This window comes from Aythya ferina (assembly GCF_964211825.1).
Source record: "Aythya ferina genome assembly, chromosome: Z".
NCBI classification, from domain to species: domain Eukaryota; kingdom Metazoa; phylum Chordata; class Aves; order Anseriformes; family Anatidae; genus Aythya; species Aythya ferina.
Window position 1 is genome coordinate 48,341,566 of NC_140299.1, and position 20,507 is coordinate 48,362,072.

Genomic DNA, 20,507 nt, shown 5'->3' on the forward strand with positions numbered 1-20,507 from the left:
TTTATCATCTGGCAAGAAAACATTAAATGTGTATAACACAATACAAGGATGCCACATTATAGTAAGTGAAACATTTGAAAACTTAACTCTCCAAGTAAATTGCACTTGTAAAATATGGACAATTAAAAATCACATGGTATTTGGGGCAGTAGTAGGGGAAAAAAGAAAGAGAATACATACTACAAGAAGGTATGTCACACAGTTCCATGCGTACGTTTTTATTCTTTGTAAAACACCAAGGCCCATCCATCTGACCTCCAGGGTTACGGCAATATGCATGTCCTCCACCTAGCTCTGGAAACTGTGCACTTGTCAGGTCATGGTTGTGGGGACTCTGGGAGTCCCAGAGTTGACAAGTGTGGCCAGATTTGGTAACGCTGACTGTCCCTCTGTAATCTGCTCCAGAACCATTGTAGCACTGATGATCTGTTAAAAAGTGTTTGGTGAAAAGTTACAAATAACAAAACAATCAGGGGCCAGCAAATCCAAAACAGCTGAAGTGCGTAGGCCACTTATGTAAAAAGCAAAAACAAAGCAAAAATAAACCAAAACCAAAACAAAGCATGCTAGGATTTAAGTACTTGAATTTGGGTACTTCAGGATTTAAATCAAAGTTGTGTTGTTGTTGTTGTTGTTTTTTTGTTTGTTTGTTTGTTTGTTTTTCTTTTTTTTGGTTTTGTTTTGTTTTGTTTTTTGTTTTGTTTTTTTTTTTTTTTAATTTCAGTTCTGTGGCAGTCTGTACCCTTTGATACACAGATACATCTGAATTCTGCCCTTGCGTGTCTCAGCTTATGGCTGTACACACTATTATTTGGTAACTCTGTATGTCAGTTAGTACTAAGTAGTATGTATGGACCTTTAGATACAGGAAAAGATAAATTCAACTGAATTATAGTTATGAGTTTCATTTCAGGAAAAGTCTTCTGGTGCCAGCAGTGTAAACTTTGTACCACCTTTATTTCTCATAATCTTATTTTCTGACATGCTGACTTACAAGAGAAACAAGTGCTGTATTTTCTATTGCCTCTTGTCAGTTTTTCTTCTTTTTACCTTTATAAAAAAAGGGATTCAAGCTTTTCTTCTATTTATATACATCACTTTTGTATCTGCTGAACTATCTTTATTCTCTCTGTTTTGCTGTTACCCTCTCTCCATACTTTTTGAGTTGTTGTCTCTCACATGTAGCAAATGAACTGAAACATGCATTTTCTTCTGTATGCTTGCAACATTGCCTTCTTCATTTTTCTAAATCTCCCTCCCCAGCCCTCAGGAATCCAACACTCACAAAGCTTCCGTTTCTCATTTCCTGAAAAAAAAATTGAGGGCATTTCAACTGCGGCTGTTCCACCAGAGGGAGCACCACTATCTCTGACAGTCACAGGCAGCCACACTTCCAAATCATTGCTGGACTTGTTTTTTATGCTCATTCGTTTTGCTTGATATATTTTCCCTGGCTTATCCACTCTACCATCACTTTCTCAGTTAATTCTGCTTCCCAGTTACACTGGGTTATTGCTTTATCAGCACACACCAAGTCTTGCATGCCTACTCTTATGTCATTACCCCTGCTCCTAACTCTGGCTTCAGAGAACGGATATTCAGAATAATCTTATCAGTCTTTGAACTTTAAACCATCTTTAGTCTCTTGGACCTTCCTTGTTGAGCTTTGTAGGAGGCTGGTGATAAATAGCTAGGAAATCTAGTAGGCAGAGAAATTGTCAGCACATAACAACTGACAACTGAACAACCCTTCTACTCCTGTTTGCAAATGTATATTCACTGAAGTGAGATTAACATTTTCACCCATCCTGAGTGGGTAAAGAAAGACAATTACACCCCAAGCTCAGTTTACAGAGTTAGAGCTGTTGTGGATTTCCATATAGAAAGAATGAACATTGAAAATTAACTTTCTTAGCAGACTTTTCCAGTGAAGCTTCCACAGCAAATTTAAGGTTTACTGACATGTAAACAGAGCTCACGAATAGCTGTACAGGAGGACTCATCCAGAAAGGTAAGAATGGAGTCAGAGATGGGGACAGGCACCTGGGAAGGGAAGCCTGCAATGCATGGCTGCCCCAAGCATATCTGAGGCAGGTTCGCAAAACTGTGAACACAGTTTTGTAGCTCAGGGTAGTTGACAGAACCCTTTCTAGTACTAAACACCGTCCTTTAAGCTTCCTCACCATCCTAACTGTCCCTTACAACAATGCAAGATTATGGTCAGTATTAACACTGCAAAAAGCAGTATATTGACTTACATCGGCTGAGTCTCTCCACAGGGATCCCAATCCTTATACAGTTGGCAGCTTCCAGTGTGTCAGGTCGTGGGAGATCCTCACACTTAGGCAACTGCAGCTGCATCAGTATGAGGGGGTTTGACCTCGCAATGTTGTACTCCTGTCTACAGAGATCATTCTCCAAAACTTCACATTCATCCCTGCACAGCTCCCGTGGCTTTGGGGTCCGAGAGCGCTCATCACACAGAGGAAACACAAAGTGGCAGAACGATGGTATGGCGAACTGTGAGCACTGATCAGACAAATGTGTGGAAGTGCCAATCATGGTAAATGCAGCTAGGAAGGAATAAAAATACTGTTTAAGTATTAATTCACAATACACATTCAAAACAATTTTTACATCATTTACTTTTTACATCTTTCACCTCTAGTTGGGGCTCTGAAAGCCTACTGAGCAGTAGGGCAATGAGGTTATCTCTACAGCAAAGGACAGGTGACAAATGCAGGAAAAAATAAATAAATAAAAATAATAATTATTAATAATTATTATTATTATTAATAATAATAATAAACCACAGCATCCCAGAGACCCTCTGACATCTGCAATTAGCTTGTAGGACCTCAGTTCTTAGGAAGTTACCCAGGTAACTAACTGAGTAAATTGTTGGCACCTGACTAACTTTGACTAACCTGAAAGGATAAAGATCCAAGGCAAGATTCACCTAACAGAATGCTGACCAAAGTTCCCAAAGTTTCTAGTTGGATAAAATTTGAATGAGGATAATTTAGCTTCTTTCTCCTACGGACATTCTGATCAATAAGCAAGACAAGTGTTTTTCAGGTCTTGACAGACAAAAGGAAGTATGCCATTCGTATTTGGGGAGATATTGTTATTAATTTATAAGAGAAGCCTAACTGGCAGCAGTTTGGGGAAAAAATAAATGTAATCAATATCAGAATACTGATAGCATTAAGATGAGTATTGATGAGATAAGGTTAATGACTTGATCCTCTCCTTCAGCTCTCACCACCTACACACTAATGTTTATCTGGGAGTTTTCTTGCATGATAAAATAAAATAAATTATACTACTACTACTACTAATAGTAATAATAATAATAATGAGAGAAGTAAAAAAGAGAAGTGTACATGTTGTGCATCATATATCTGGGATGAATCAAGCTTTAAACATAGAAACATTCAATCCCACACTGGAAAACGTCAGTTTTGAGTAAGGCTTGCTGGACTGCACATCCCACCTATGAACATTGTAAAAAGAAAGGAAATGAGAAGCCCAAGTCATTCAACAGTGTCTTTCTAACCTATGGATCAATTCTTTCCCTCTTGTATAGCTCTCTCCTTCCTACCATCTACTTCCTGCTGCCACCTGCTATGAGAGAAACTCCTATCTCTTTCTAAACATCACACATGCAACAGCCCCAGCTCCAGCCTTTTGTACAGCCTGTACCTTTGTTGATTTTAATACAGGAACATAACCTTTCAATACTGGATGCAAGCACAACATCAGGTCTCAGAAAACAGCTATGAGATGTACATGTCCTTAAGACTAACAGGGAAAAATTCAACTTGCAGGACAGAAGCAGTTGGCTATCTGAAATTCCATACTAATTTTTGTGAAGGTGTTACAGAATTTAGATTGCCAGGAGGGAAAGGTGCGTAATTTATAATCGTGGCCTTATTTTGATGGGAAGCAAGCAAGGGTGTGTAGTGATAGCATAGCACAGAAACAAGAAATGCAGATGGAGAAACACAGGGAGAGTCTGATTACTATGTGCCAAAGGGCGGGCAGCAGTACCGGGAGCAAAACATCAGCAGTATGAAGTGTTTCCCCATCCAAACCCTGCATATCACTGCCAAGATCCTTGGTTTTCCAAGTCTGCCAGAAATGGCCCAGAAACCCCATCAGCCACTCATGTTTTTCTAAGCTTCTTTCTCAAAGTTTGCTTGCTCCTACAAAACTATGGTAAACCCCTGAATTTATTATTGTACTGCTAGGTCTCTTTCCAGATTGTCTCTTTCCAGACTGAAGACTGAAAGAAGAGCATCTGAACAAAGTATGTGGGAAACATGTTGAGGACATCTGAATGAAATATGTGGGAAATATGTGGAAAGATTAAAGCATCTGAGGGGTTTATTTTTTCAGTCAAATAGATATTAAACAGCACAGTAAAGACATTGCTAATCACACATATCCACGGTTCAGGGGTGAGGTCAATGCACTCTTTATTGTTGGCCTTCCGGTCTTTTAAGTCATGTTTCAAGTTTTTCCCCTAAGTGTCCTCCTTTTTTTTTTTCAGGCTCTGTTTCTCATATTACTGCATGACCAGGACCAAGCAGCACCACAGGCAGTAGAGATGAAGTGATTTCATTCTGAATGCAGAATGGAAATTCCCTGTAGATATTATAGAGTCAGAGAATGGCTCAGGTTGGAAGGGACCTTAAAGATCTAGTTCCAACCCCCCTGACACGGGCAGTGATGTTGCCTGTGACCTTTTCAAGTGGTTGTACTGTTGGACGGTAGGTGTCACCGTTACCCAGTCACAACCTCCACTGAATGGTGTACAGTTCCGAGTGCAAAGTGATTCCACCAAAAACTTAAAAAGCACAGGCAAAAGTGTAAACAAAATCTAAGGAGAAGTTATACAGCAAATACTTTACCTAACCAGGTACAGGAGTTTCAAAAATATACCAGCATTTGGGCAGGGAACACCCAGTATCGCAACACTTGTTTTATTTTTAAGAAGACTCAAGAACAAAGCGTATTGTGAAGTCCTATAGTTCTATAGGACTATGAAGTCGTATAGTTTGCACATGGCTTCTGGTATGTCCTTCAGATGTGTATACCCTAAAAATGCTAAGTTATTAATACTTTATCATTACTGCCTAGCTGGGTACTAGGCAGTTCTATGCGGTGGTTCAGAGTTTTCAGCCTAAAGAAAGTTAACAATAGAAATTCTCTCTAACTCCTGTACAGTGTCCCAGCCCACAACCTCCAAAAAGCTAACCAATAATTGGTGGTACTGGGGAATCACCAGCCAGATTATGAATGTTCATGTTGTATATTCCAGAAACAAATATGACTTGATCAATAACCATTTTCTGCATCTGGTCAAGACAGATTTGATGTCATAGCAAAAATGTGGTATCAATACTATGAATTTATTAGTGATAGAATGGTAAAAAAGACCAGAATTCCAACAGAGTACATGAGAAAGAAGGGAGGGAAATGAGTCATAGAAGGACAAAAAAAGATTGGAACTGAGGTTTCAGTTATCCCAGATTTGATCACCATATCCTAATGTCAAGAAGATAAAAAAACTGACCTGGATTTCTGGCTTGACAATGAGCCTTTAAAGTAATATATTTAAGGGGACAGAGATGACAAGTAAACTCAAGATTTTTTTGGCAACTGGTTCTGTTTAAATTCCAGATTCAATTAGTTAGCTGTATCTGGCCAGATGCAAATAAGCTCATGATGGACTGTGCTAATTGGCCATATATAACAATAGAAGGTTTGCTCTGTTCCACAGATTGATTTGCTTGCTTTGATTGTGTCCATCAGAATTGCAGCTGCTATCATCAATGATCACTCTGATGAGTGAAAGTCCAGCGAAGAAAAATCTGTGTTGATATACAGCCCATTAAAAGTCATTAACATTTTGGAAACATTTTATGAGTGTATTCTGAAATGATGACCAGAGAAGGAATCAGCAGGGGCAGAGCACAGGAAGGTCAGCTCTTGCTTTATATAAATCAGTGTGAAATCCAGACTCTTCTGTGATTATGCAGTATGGGAGGAAACTCAAGGGAAAAGCCACTATACTTATTTCAAGAAAACTAAGGCACAACTTATTTATTTATTCATTTTTACATGAGAAGGCATTTGCTTTTTAAAAAATCGTGTGTTGGAATCTGTCATGCAAGAAGTTCCAGCAGGAACTACAAGTTGTTTAAAAGAAAATGTCCCAATATTTTACTTAAGGCAAGGAAATTCCTTGCTTCTAATTCTTGCTTCCTTGCTTCAAATTCTGCTATATGCACAAGTGAGAGAATGGATCACCTACTTTGAGTCTTAATAGAGTATATCTTAGTCATTGACTTAAAAACCTGAAAAGGATTCAGGTACATTGCTTGTACCTGAATTGGATATTTCCATAGCTTTCAGTTCTGCTACAGAGATCTATAACCTTACCAGTAATTCGATTTTCAATTTCCCCTTGCATCTGGAGGGAGTCCACATATATGGTCCTGTTTCCAATGATTCGAGCACATGCAATTCCTCTGTATGGTTGACAGAAACCATCTTCATGGTAATCTTCTCTGCAAAAGACAGGTTAGGATGGTATAAGTCAATGTCTAGGACTGTATATCGCAATTAATTTTTACAAAACATATTCTTATAAAAGGAGAAAATCCCCCAAAAATGCAAATCTAAAATTGTTCAGTTCTTCAGATGCAGCTTTCTCCTTCAATTCTCTCTACACTAGTACTAATGAGGCACACTATAGCTTATTGGGGGGGGGGAGGGGGGAGGGGAAGAAAAAAAAAAGTAAAACAAAACCTGAGATTAATTTTGAAATCATATTCTAATAGTAATGAAGTTTGACAGATAAATTTACTAAAAAGCTGTTAGACTGAGGCAGCAACATAGATCTTGTTACATGTCCACATGCAGTTTTGGCATCTAACTGCATCCAGTACAATTAGAAAAACAGTTGGTTCTCTTCTCCCACCTCACGCTTGCTCTTTCTTCATTTCCTGTAGTGAACAGCAGAAGACACCTTGCCAAACTTTAATTAAAATAAGGAATAGTTTTGAATGCTTAGTTAGGTAAACAGAGTGAAAAGTAATCAAGGTTTAAACCTCTTTCCTCCTCTGCCTGGTCAGAGTCAATACCAAATTCTTCTTCCTACCTATAGTTTAATACATTTTTCAACTGAATGAGCTTTTGGGCCAAGTTCAACTCCCTGACATCATTGTAAATATTTTGACTTAACAGGACTAGCCTAAAGGCTCAGTCATTCAACACAGCATCCTCAAAGCCCAAGTAAATAATACTGATCTGTAGATGTTAACTCTCTGAGCCCTGCAAAGGGGCTTCCTAGTGAGGGCACTCTCAGAGAGAATCTCCACTATACCATGCATTTCCTCTGGCACAGCACAGTCTCTGTGCCAGGATCCACTAGCTTGATGGGTTCATAGCACATCACTCATTGCATGATGTACTGAAAAAAAGCATAAAATGTGACCTGGAAAAACATCACTCTGGAGAAATCCTTGGATACCCCAAAACTTACTCATCTTTCCTAACAGTCAGGTCAAAAGTGTGAGGCATCCCCTCCAATACCAGCAATATTTGAAATATTACTCCTATATTCTTCTGCATTTCATACTCTATTTATTACCTTCAGATGTTGATACCTGTTTTGGCTACACATATTTCAATTTCTTCTACACACATCTTCATCCTTCCTGTTTTGCATGTCGCATGAGCAGGACAAGGTTGTTAGTGAAAATGTGTAAAACTACAAAACTCCATCTGGGCCAAACCAGCACTAAAACCTGCAGTCTGACAACAGCTAGCCATGATGAGCATACCACCCAGCACCTACACAGTGCTGACTGCAGCCTGTTATCCCTGATATCCTATTCTGTTTTAGAATGTTCCTTTATTTTTTCCCCTGTTGCTTCTTCCTGAAAAATCTCTTCAGGGAAATGTCACCTCTATTCCTTAGGTTATAAACTCATTGGAAGCAGGAGGGAGGGTAGGCAGGACTGTCCACACAGGGTAGCCAAAAGCTGGAACTATCAATCATTACTTGAGCATCAATCCTCCCTTGCTTCCTGGAAAGATGATGACTTAACAGGACCTGACCCATCACACAGCTGCTAGATGAAACATGCTGATTTATGATATGAAGTGTCTCATGCAGTTGTTTTCTATATCTGGCCCTTATTTCCTACCACAGTATGATTGTTATATACTTATAAACCATCTTTTTGTCTGCAAATTCTGAAACAAGTTCTGCTTCCAGAAAGATAGGTAATTTTTCTATTGTGGTGGATGAAGCAAAAGAGGAGTCTTTTGGGATCAATTAAATGTTGCAGTGAAATTCTTTCGCACTAATAACAAAACCTCTAATTTTGCAAAAACTGCATCATGCCTGAAGGGACAAAAATATCAAAGCAGTTTCTCTGTGCCTGTTTTATGATCCTTGACCACCTCAGTAGGAAGTCAGCAATTCCCATAAGGAGCTGAATGAATATGAAACCCCTATTTGACCTCTTTCTCAAGACTAAATTCTTACCCCTATAGCCCTATCCTGCAGAACAAAGTCTGTAATGTATCTAAGTGAAATTGTACCTCACACTTCAACTCTCAGTGCAGGTCTCTCTTGCCAGAACAGGGAAAAAGAGAAAAGAAAAGAAAAAAAAAAAGAGAGAGAGAAAAAAAAAAAAAAAAAAGAGAGAGAGAAAACCAACTATAAAAACTAGCAGGGGTTTGGTGACAAAAGAAAGCAGTATGATCTCTTACTTAGTTCAGTTTATTTATTTCTGTCAAGAACTTCTAAATACAGCTTAGATATTATATATACACACATGTGCTCCCCTCTCTCATGTTGTAGTCAACTGCTGATTAAACTGAACTGGATATGACCATTACCATGGATGCAAGCAAAAGTAAACAGTAACCTGATGTCAGATACCCTGACTGAAGCAGAGCTCTTGCTCTACACATATCTTTGTCAAGTCACACAACTCAGCTTGGCCACTACTAGCGATCAAAGGGGGAAAATTGTTAGTCTTCTGGGCAAAATGTTTGATTTTGACAAAGCTGCAGTAATGGCAGCACTACTGGTACTTACAGTCTCCTTATGGATTTCTCTTTCCTCCCTCTGCTACATATAGACTCAGCACATGGCAAAGTGTTTGCAGTAAAAAGCAAGGTGGGGGAAATCTGATAAAATAGTGCAGGAGAGGCAGCATGCTCAGTTCAAACAGGAGGCTTTGGAACCATGTGCTTCTTTGATTCATGCCCTAAACCATATGCCAGCAAGTCAGTTGCTGATTAGAGTAAGAGTTAAAAGCTGCTGAAAATAGGCAGAAATACTGACTCTTCAATTTCCTGCTCCTTGAGCTGTAAAATCTGCTCTGATCAAGAACCCTGGTAAAAGCAGAAATCTGACTCCACAAGAGGAATCCAGAAGATTTGAATTTGTCCTACCTGCAGAAATGTTACAAGCTCACTAGGTATTATTACAGCCACAGATACTATTCGCCATTTTTCTTTCTGAATGTTTCAAGACAGCATTGCCTTTTCCCACCAATAATTTTCTTCCATTTTAACATAATTTTATTTATTTATTTTATACATCAAAGAGTCAGGAACACCCTATATCTTGGCCTTCTTTTTCACCTTTGCTAAAGGACTACCTCAAGGACAAGTCACTTGTAAGAAGTCTTTCACAGAACCCAGTTGGAGTGCAGGTGAGATAAGGTAAGTTCTCCCACTAAGAGAACTCTCCTCACAGCTGCTTGTCAGACTGTGGATTTCAACCAGACTTTAGGTTTAAAAACAATGTTGTAAGGAATATGGCTAAACAGTCCCTTTTTCTAAAACACCAACTTGTGTTTCTCAGGGTGAATACCATTAATTTTCCAGACTCAGAAAGTGATCTTAATGTAAAAACAAAAGAGTTGAAAACTAGCCTTTCTAATATGCAGATAGAGGAGGAAAACCTTCTGTATGGAAAACACATAATTAAAAGTAGCATCTGTGTTTTGGTCTTATGCACAACATAAGGTGTACCTAATATACACCATGCTCACAAGGTCTGAAAACATTGGGAAATCTGCAAGTTCCTCATCACACACACACTGCATGACCCAATTAAACATAGTTGGCCTTCAGGTTTGTGGGCAGAAGAAATCTGCATGAAAGGGAGAATTAAACAAGTGATATAAAAGGCTCGGTGGTGCAGCGCCTGTTGAATCTCCTTCTAAAAATGGAAAACGTAACTTCCTGGGATATGTGGGAAGACCTAGGTGTCCCTGAATGGGAACAAAAGCAAGCACACATGGCTGGAAATGTCTGTAGACAGAGAAATGCCACCAATGGTTTGAATCCAGGCCTGCTGTTTTTGAGCTGTTAGGAGATGGGATAGATACTCTCATGCAGGACATGCAGTGCCTTCTGCTCAGACACCCCTCGGGCCCTGAGGATGGGCTGCAAAAAGCAGTAGCTTTCTATTAGATAGTTTTAAATAAATGTTATTCAGAAATAATGGCTTTCTTTAGCTACAAGTATTTACCGTATGAAAACAACTGTACACAAGGTCATGCAAGACATCGGTAAGGTAAAGCTGTCCTCCAGAAGTACATGGAGACAAGTCCAAGGCTTCTGCAAGCACTGCAAAAATGCACCAAGCACTGCTACCCCCGCACAATAACCATCACTATATTTCCAGAGGTGACACACAAGGAACACTGAACAAAAGGCTACAAAAGAAAATACCTAGGAAACAAAGAGGATTTTCTGAATGGAAAATCTGAAATGCTCAAAGAATACATCTGGGTATAATACACTATATGAGATCTATGTAACACAATCTATTGTATGCAACTGTCACAGCCGAGTAGGCCAGAGGGCATATGAAACAAAAAAGTCCCAGTAAATAAAAGGCAGTTGTGGAAACTCTGCTCAATACTAAGATAATCTTGTGATGCAAAGTCTAGTGACAGTTTTCAGCATACATTGGGTTCTTTGAAAATGAAGTGAGAGCTGACCTACTATCTTTACTTGAAAATGGTGAAAGCACTTGAAAGCAAATTTAGCGTAAGGGCTCATGAAATGAATTTTGAATGCAGAGTTGAGAGGTACTAGAGGTACTATTTATTTGCTAGTAAGATACGTTTTTTCTGGTTGCCTCTCACAAACTTAACTTGAAAAGACAAAGAGAAACTTAAGCTAAAACATTTTTCCTGATAACAGATGCAACACTATGCATCAGTTGCAAAGGGGAATTCAATTCCTCCAGAAAACCCGGAAAGGGGAATTTTGACTCAGCAAGTGAATAACAAGTCATTAGAAAAAAAAACAATCTTTGATTTTTTTTGTTACTGGCAGTTACACATTGAGAAGCCATTTTTTAATCTAATAAGTAACTTAATTTTTCACTGTAATTAATTCAGCGCTGGTATTGGAAACGAGGGAGGCCAACACCCATATGATATAGATTCGGTTTAAAACATAAGCAAGCCCTGAGTATTCCCTGTAATAATGTTTGTTAGCCACAATAATTAATAACTAACAGTAAAAATTAAGTAACTAGAAATCAGTCTTAGCATAGGAGCAAGCTGGAGAAAGGGGAACTAAACACCTTGCAATAAATAAAGTAGTAATTAAGAAAAGCAATTAAAACGGTGGGCTTTTCACCTATACAGGAAAGAATTGTAAGTAATACTCAAGTAGTTTCCTAAGAAGGAGTTTCGAGATTCCATAGAAAAGAATATGACAGATCTTCTGAAGTTTCATTATTCTGCATGCAAAACTGAAAATTTACCTGTTGAAAATATTTTTTGTTGTTGTTCTTGCTGTTTTTGTTTGTTTGTTTGTTTGTTTTGATACATTACCAGCTTCTGTAGTCCATTTCATGGTTTTGAACCAAGTAGCAAGATAAAAATCCTGAAGGTTCAATTTAGACCATCACATTGACTACATTAAATATATATATATATCAATCTACACTTTTAATACAATTAACAAGTTATTTACAATTATAATTTGATAACAATTTGTTTATATATATTCAAATAATAAACTTAGAAGTTATTTAGAGGGACATAAAATACAAAGAATTACAGGAATAAAAGCATTATGTTTAGTGAAAGAGAGGCAAATCACACTAAGGTATAGGAAAGCTGCTATGAAGCTGTTATAATAAAACATCATGGATTTCTGTCTTTTATATATGTATATAACCATGGTTTGTTTACATTGCACCTCAGACTGGGAACTGTTATAATCTGGCACTACAACCTTTGTAATATGTTCCCCCCACTCTTGACAAGTATCATGCCATAGTGTCAGGTCACAAGGGAATCACTTTTCAATGGCTAAAATGAATTCACATCTCTTAACAGTCAATAACTCTCCCCGAAACAGGTCACAGAGAAGATCTACAGAGAAGAGAAACATATTAAGTTTTCATATGTCTTTGTCCTATGTACTTTTCCTCTTGTCAAAAAAACAGTAAACCTATATTACTATTACTGTAGAAAAATTCTTGGTACTTTCAGGTCAGGTTTCTACATTTAACTTTCAGAGAAAATATCAAATAAACCAGAATACTTTAAATTCAATTTCTTGTTTAAACAATGGTTGGGACAACTTGTAGTAGGACCCTGCCTAGTTGGAGATGTCCTTGGCCAGCACCGTGGGAAAACAGCACATGCTTCCTTCTCTACCAGTCCCCGTGCTCTGAATAAACATCTTAATTCTCTGACCAAAGTTTTATCTGCAGATGACCCACCTTTATGGCACATAAAATCATTTGTTTCCACATCTTCATCATCATCTAAAGATCAGCTCTCTTGGGATAACAGAAAATACCCATGAAAGCGGTTAAAACCTCAAAGAGACTTCACTAAAATGCAAGATGGATATAAAAATTTTTTCTGTGCACTTTTCACTAAGGGAAATTTTAAAATGGAATCAGAAAGGAAGAGAAGTTTAGTGTTAAAAAGCCAAAAACTAACAGGTGCAGGAATCTGTATATATAGTCATAGCTGAGTTGAAGTCAATGGACCTATGACAATTTACACTCACCAAGGATACGGCCCATGAATTTTGCTACCAGATGCTCCTTGAGTTTAAAAGCAGCCCCCAAAGTAAGATTTCCCCTACATCTACAGTACAATTTGCATAAACATTACCAAATAGCACTTATTTATGTGTTTTTTATGAGTAAAAAAAAGTAACACTTGACAGAACAGCTAAAAAAATAATTAAATGAACATTAAATGAACAGACCATTTTTGCTGAGTTTGATTTGAATATTTATCTGCTAGTTCCTGAAAAGTATGCTGTGAACTGAAACTTTAGATTCAATGTCCAATTGGAAATTAATAATTGATATTTATTCCACTGATTATACTAAATGATTAATTTTTTAATCATAATATTCAAGACACCATTTTAAGTCAGGTAATTGATACAGCAATTAATTGAAATGTCATTAGTGAAAACACAGCTGCAAGTAGTCTTAGTGTTTGTGATAACCTAGAGAAAAATAAGTTGTCAAACAGCAACTTGTAAACAATAACCTTATTTTTAGCCTACTGCAATTATTTCCACTCCTGTTTACAAAAAGTGTTTTTAAACACAGAACTTAGATATCAAAGTCTGCTTCATAATTTGTTTTAAACTTACATATTTAAACAGTCCAGATAATGTTTTAAATGTATATGAGGATGTTATCATGAAAGGAGGATGTTTTTAATGCAAGTTACTTAAAAGACACTTAAACCCAAGAAAACAGGTGGACATCAACACAATTTAAGCCTATGCCTGCATTGAATCATAAACCATATTGTTTTGCTCTATAAGCATTGCCTTAAGTGGGCGTCAGCACTTTTGGCTGAGCTGTATCCTTGCTACGAGTTACCGTTTTCAGTCATTTAAGTGGCTAAAATCCATGGAAATTTGTATTTACTTCCCTTCTTTCACAGAATCCTCTTCCATCACTCCTGTAACAAGAAATACACAGTCCTCACTAGCAAAGATGGAGGAAAGAACCAAACATATGAAGCAGAGGCAGTGTTCATGAGATAATACTACGCACTACTGGGGTTTGACGGTATCTCAGACATTCATGTAATTATCATTACATGTTTAGAAAAGGTTTCGTTATACCAAAAAATATTGCTGTTCTCAACCACAGTCATATATAGAAGTATAGACACAGTGGGAAGATGGCTCTTAGTACAGTAGCCTGGGTGAAATAGTTGAAGTAGCCCTAAATAAATACAAGTTATTGTGCTGTTCTACCCATGATGCAGCACAGAGTTACTCAATAAGTAGTAACAACTCCAGCTTATAGAATACCTGCTTAGTCATTCAGATACAGTGCAACTGTATGTCAGGAGACAGAAGATAAAGAATTTTGATGTTTGCAAAGCAGATAGTCCTTATGATGATGAAACAAGCAAAGCTAAGCAAGGACACCTGCTCCTGAAATTTCTGCAAGGAACAGAAGATTGTCCCTGGACACATTAGTCATAAACCTCTGACTACCACATGTAAATTCAAAAAAACGAACTAATATTAATACTCTCTACAAACTTTCCTCCAATCTCTTTTGATTTACTGACATGGTATTTATGTAAATTCTCCCATTGCTTTCACAGGTCTTAACATGCTTGGATGAAATCCTGAAATCATATGAATCAGCTGGAAATCCAAGGAAGGTTGCCAGTCTGCTTTGTTGAGTATTAGAAATTTTTATCAGAAACATCTGTTACCATTAGGGTTACTGAAGAATTCAAAAAAGAAAAAGCTTCAGAAAGCTAATTTCAACATATGGGAACATGGACCTGGCCTTGCAGCATTCCAACTTCTTTCTCACCAAAGAAATCATTGAGACTGAGTCATTGAGACTGTCTCCTTCTATTCTATGATTCCTTCTCCACCCCCTTTTTTTCTTTTTAAGGCAAGTTATCTTTCCTGATGTGTTGTGACTGTGTAATAAATTGTCTCCCACTGACACTCCCACGAAAAAGCAGTAGGACCAATGAGCCTTTTAAAGTGCCTCTAACAAGCAACTCTTTATTTCTCCAACTGCCAGAAAACAGAATTCCTCTTTTATCTTTCCTTCCCATTCCATGCCACCCTGAGCAAGTACACACAGCTTAGCTCCAACAAGTTCTCAGAAGAGTCCACCAGCTGAGAATGCAATTATAATTGCTACCGTACAAAGGCAGCAGTAAAACTGGTAGCAGGCAGCCAAAGAGCTGGGCCACCGCTGCCTTGGGGCCAATGCAGGAGACAGAGGGCCGGACCTGGGCAGCTTGCCTATGCCTAAAAGAACAGAGCTAAGATGGCATGTTGGCTGCCCAGCGGGAAGGGAAGGCCATCAAGGGGAGATGGACAAGGGGCAGCTTTGATCATTGTAATTCCATGGAAGGGAGGGACACTGAGCTTCACCAAACAAGCTGGTCTGGGGATGGAATGGTGAAGGAAGGGCAGCTGCATCTTGTAATGTGGCTCCAAGCATGCCTAGTGCAGCCTCTACCCCACAAATGCACACAGGAATTGACATGATCTAATAAATTCCTTTAAAAAAATATCAACTTTCATTTTTCAAGTATATACTCAGGTGGTGTGATTTACAAAGGCAGATTATGCACAGAAATAGAAATTTTATATTATTGCTCACTTTATTAAAATCCATTGACAGAATATATATGCAAGCCAGAATGGCAGGTAGGTGATAGAAAGTCTTGAGAGTAAATTAGACTAAGAAAGAACAGTCAAAAACAGTAGTTATACAAACTCAAAGAGGAAGGGGCTACAGGGAAGACAATGGAATAGTTTAAAATATTTTAAAAATTTTAAACAAAACAAAAACAACAAAACAAAACAAAAAGGACAAAACAAACAAATGAAATACTTTTTTTTTTTTTTCTTGAATGTTGGGATATAACAGTTTTCTGTAAAGTCCTTCTTAGCTTTTTAATTAAAAAAGTACAAACTTTTTTTTTTTTTTAAGAATGGTTTTAAATATATTTTATTTAAAAATTATTTCAGAATTCAATATTGAACTTTATCCCTAAAAAAGTGATCCTTTATAAAAATATCAGAGCAAATCCAAAAATGAAAGGAACCATACGGGTGTAATTTTTTTCTTTCCTTTTTTTTTTTTTTTTTTTAAACATAACAAAAGTGGTTTTGCTATTTCAGCTAACACAGAGATTATATGTCTGATAGCAGAGAACTTTGTAAAACAGCCAGAAATTATCATAGCATCAGCTATAAATTCAAGATTACATAATTATATGAACATGAAAGTGTTCATCTTCAAAGTCCTTCACAGTTCATTTTTATTAAAACTACAGAAACATAACTATTTATAATCTTACAATATTGAAATAGCAGTTTCACAATAATTTTTCCAGTCTTAGGCAAAAAAGACTATTATTCTGCTTATCAAAAAACTCCAGCATGAGGTAAGTGATTTCTTTAAAGCATGTAAGCATTAATATGAAATTCTTAACATGAAATACTTGTTAGATTATTATTATTATTTTTTTATAGATGCAATAAGAACTATATATTGTAGGCAACATTACTGAAAGTTACACTTTGAGAACACATCCCAGTGCTAGAGGCTATTTTCATAGCTGCTCTTTACTTCACAGAATATATTGGAGCTGAAATTTTCCCAAGACCAAAGCTATTTTTTTTTCCAACCTTAAAAGACATGGTTCAGGTGTTTCAGAAAATGAGTCCTGAGAAAATTGTCATTTTTCTCTTTAAAAAAAAATATAAATAAATAAAACCACAAACCAAACCAAACCAAAACCAATACAAGAAAAAGGCAGCCATTTTGTTCCTGTGCTATTAACAGACACCTGAGACTTGCTGGGGCTTGCCTTTGCTGTTCCAATGAAACACTAGCCAAATTTGTCTATTTTTTTGTGTCATTTCCATCTTCATGTGCTCAGCCCAGTCTATGAGTCTTCAGCTGATAAATTCTCTAAATACCCAATCTACAGCATGCTTTGCCAATCTGCATGAGAAAATAAAATTGTTTGGCACCCATGTCAGGGCTGGCACTTAAGGTTGGGGGTATGAAAAGGGGCTACTAGTAGAAGTGCCTACAGTCCTCCACAGTCTTGAAGTAAAACCTAATATTTTTTGTGCCTTGCCATTCCTTTCTGTCAACATATAAGTATCGCCTGTTCTGGGCTGATCTAGTTTGAAGACAGCGGCCTATTATTACAGCTTTCCATCCATTGGCTGGCTCCAGTGACCAAGATCTGGGTGGGACCAAGATCTGGCTAAGGAATCCAGACCTCATGAGATAATTCTGGTGTGTCGTCATAATTCCACATAATGGAATTGTTTGTTGTTGTTGTTGTTGTTTTTCCAGATTAGGAAAATGATCTTTTTCTACACAGGAAATTCTATGCCAGTTTCAATCAAAGCCTCTGGAGTTCTTAAGAAGAAAAATAGAAACAGGGTCCTCTACCCCAGCCACTAGAAAAGGGTAGAAATGAGCAGCATTTGGCCTACCATTCACACGGCACCTCACAGAACCCAAAACTGCTGGGAAGCCTGTGTATCCACCCAGCTCTCATGCAATCCCAAACGATAATTTCCCCTTACTTTTCTTCCTTTGAACTTAAAACCTTTTACTGAATGCTTTTCACAACTCATTTCTAAAGACACTGCTCTCCTCATTAATCCTTACCATGGATTAATGTCTTTTTTTTTTTTTTTTTAATCAAAATTTTCCAAAAATGTAATAATGGATGCTGTCTTTTATTTCAGGCAAAGCAAAATAGTTCACATTCAAAATCCAGTTACAATTTGTTTTCAGATGCCACACAAACATTATTAACTTGATAGGATGTGAGTAGCAATTGTAGCAGCACCACAGCTCCATAAATTAATTTAATCAGGCTTAACGTTAACAAACTTTTCATTAATCAAAACAAATTTAAAGAAAATGCAATTGGCAGATCAAATATATCTCCTAAGATTAGCACATTAACATTTAGTTCCTAACGCTTGAAAACTAAGATCCTGTGAATACTGGTATATCTGTCAGTTTGAGTGACAGAAAGCTTACAAGCTATCACTCACTGCCTAGTCTTGAAACTATTAAGAATATATTTTTAAGTAGCATGTACTAAACTGTTATCTATTGCAGAAGAAAGTAGAGCAGTCTATACTCTTCCTATTGAAAGTATAGATTTGTTCCCATTTGAAACTATTTTCTTATACCATTCCCTACTGAGGCAGACTTTTCTTGTTTGGGGGGAAACTTTTTAAATTAACATTACACATATTTCCCTTGCCCATCCACTCATTGCTTTGCAATCTGAAACTACTTTGTTGGCAGAGAGAAAAAAAAAAGTTTTTTGTAAAATTGTCAGATGAAAATACCAGGATTTTTGCATGCAGGTCAGCTTGTGGAGACACACCTATTCCATTGAACTAAAGAGACTGATTTCCAAATGTGACGTAAAGCATGTTGAGGTGACAACATGCTTTTTGGTTTGCAAATTGAACTCTTTTTAGGGGGAAAAAAGTGTGCCTGTGTGTGTGAGCACATATGTTTAAAAACGAAGTTTGTTTTTATATAAAATTGTATAAAGTACAGCTATGTACTTTATATTTATATATAAATATATTTATATTTATATTTATATTTATATTTATATTTATATGTACAGTTATATTTACTGTATAAAACCTGTGATACACTATACGTCGTTTGTCTCCCACATAAAGCAATCCTTTTCCTCTTTTATACTATTATCTGGTTTAACAAAATGAAAAATGTAATAATATGAATGACTTTTATGAGGAGACTGTTGGTAAGATGTATTTCTTGCAATTTTATTTTTAGAGTAATATTACCACAAATACTTCATATTTTCTTCTACAAAAGAAGTATACATTTAAAAGGGTAGGTTTACTTACTACTTTTTTTTTCCTATTTCTTTGAAAAAGGAATAAAAGAAAGGTTTTCTATCACACCTGATGTTATTTAGTTTTGAAGGGAAATGTTTAAATTTTATCACTTTGTACCATCTGTTTCACCTTTTTTTAAGTATAGTGAATTAATTGTATTTATAGTTTGACCCCTTCAGACTGAAACAGAGAATGAAATAATACAAAAGTAAGGAAAAAATAACGATAAAGCCATAAAAATTGAAAGGATGATTTATGATATGGTGTTACAACATTACCTCATTTTGTTGAATTACCTACTTTTCATTAGAATAGTGTTCCTTTACCTTTGTGCCTAACTACAATATTCACCCTTTTCATGTATGCACTTAGAAGCCATTCAGTATCCTAAGGAACACTAATTATACTCAGTGTGGCATCAAATGCTGACAGGAAGTCTCAGGGACATATAACTGTCCTTTTGTAGGACATACAATAAATACTTTGAAAGCCATTTAAGCTTCTGAACGAAGGAGAGAAGGGGAGGGAAAGAGAGAGGAAGTAAAATCAAAACAAACTAAAGATGCCTGGTTATATCAGGGATGTCCAACAGCTGCAGTAGCTTCTTGCCAAAAGCCTAAGGGCCATTACTACTTTGAATATCAATTTACGTATATCTTTAAAAGGATCAACAAATGTCTTATTTTGCTTGCAAGTTCTTTGGTAGTTTAATATAAATTGTTTCTCTTAGCTGCCCAAACCTAAGCACCTGTTGCTAATCTTGAATTTGTTGGAAGAGGGCATGTTGGGGTCACATTTTTACAAAATTGGAGCTGTATTCAGCTCTTGGCTGTACATGCACATCTCAGAATCACACCTTACAGCTCAACTGATAAAATAGCCTCTTAGCTGTAAGAAACATGACCACTGCTCCACAGAGTAAAAAGGAGTTTGTCCCAGTCCACATTCTACAGGTAAATTCTCCTTACACAAAGCATCAGCTTCATTGAATTATGTAGGTGGGTACCTATAAGCTAAAATTCTAAATTTTTGAAAGCACAACTCTTAGGAAAAAAAAAATCTTGTGCATTAGTATACTATGTGCTGGAGCCCCATATATAACAGCAAAGTGGTATGCACTACATTAATGTGCTACATTACATGGTCCACCCATTTTAAAGTATCTTGACTGTACCACTCACAAGAGACAAGGTGCTCCCTCAGATTTAACTCTATGTTAGATTCACAGTAAAAGCAGACAGAAGTGTAATTAATTGCCTCTTCCTAAGCTTGTCCCACAGCAAAGAAGTTCCATAAGGATGCTTTCTTGGCTTTGCAACCAGGCTCGTTCAGTACAAAGCAGCTGTATTACACTGTAAGGGCTCAGGGGCATTTGATTTATATAGTAACACAGAGCTCTAATTTTAACCACCTTTGCATATCCTTGGCATCCCTTTGTTTGGGGGGTGTGGTTCTGAATAATTCAGGTTAGTGGGCATAACAATTGAAACAAAATATTAACCTTTTTTCAGTGTTCCCTGTCATCTTATTTCCCTTATTCTTTGTTT

General features: G+C 37.0%; 1 protein-coding gene across 7 annotated transcripts in view; it reads right to left on the reverse strand.

Annotated features, from left to right (window-relative positions):
• Positions 1-20,507, reverse strand: part of ROR2 (receptor tyrosine kinase like orphan receptor 2) — a 149,424-nt gene that overhangs the window by 7,410 nt on the left and 121,507 nt on the right. For 6 of the 7 annotated variants that reach the window (XM_084504404.1, XM_084504406.1, XM_084504409.1 and 3 more), the window contains exons 5-7: positions 6,451-6,578; positions 2,259-2,573; positions 181-426 (exon numbers count right to left, since the gene is read on the reverse strand). In XM_084504404.1, coding sequence (XP_084360530.1) covers positions 181-426; positions 2,259-2,573; positions 6,451-6,578 — 689 coding nt within the window. The remainder of the gene's footprint in view (positions 1-180; positions 427-2,258; positions 2,574-6,450; positions 6,579-20,507) is intronic. The other variant, XM_084504410.1, reaches the window with a different exon arrangement.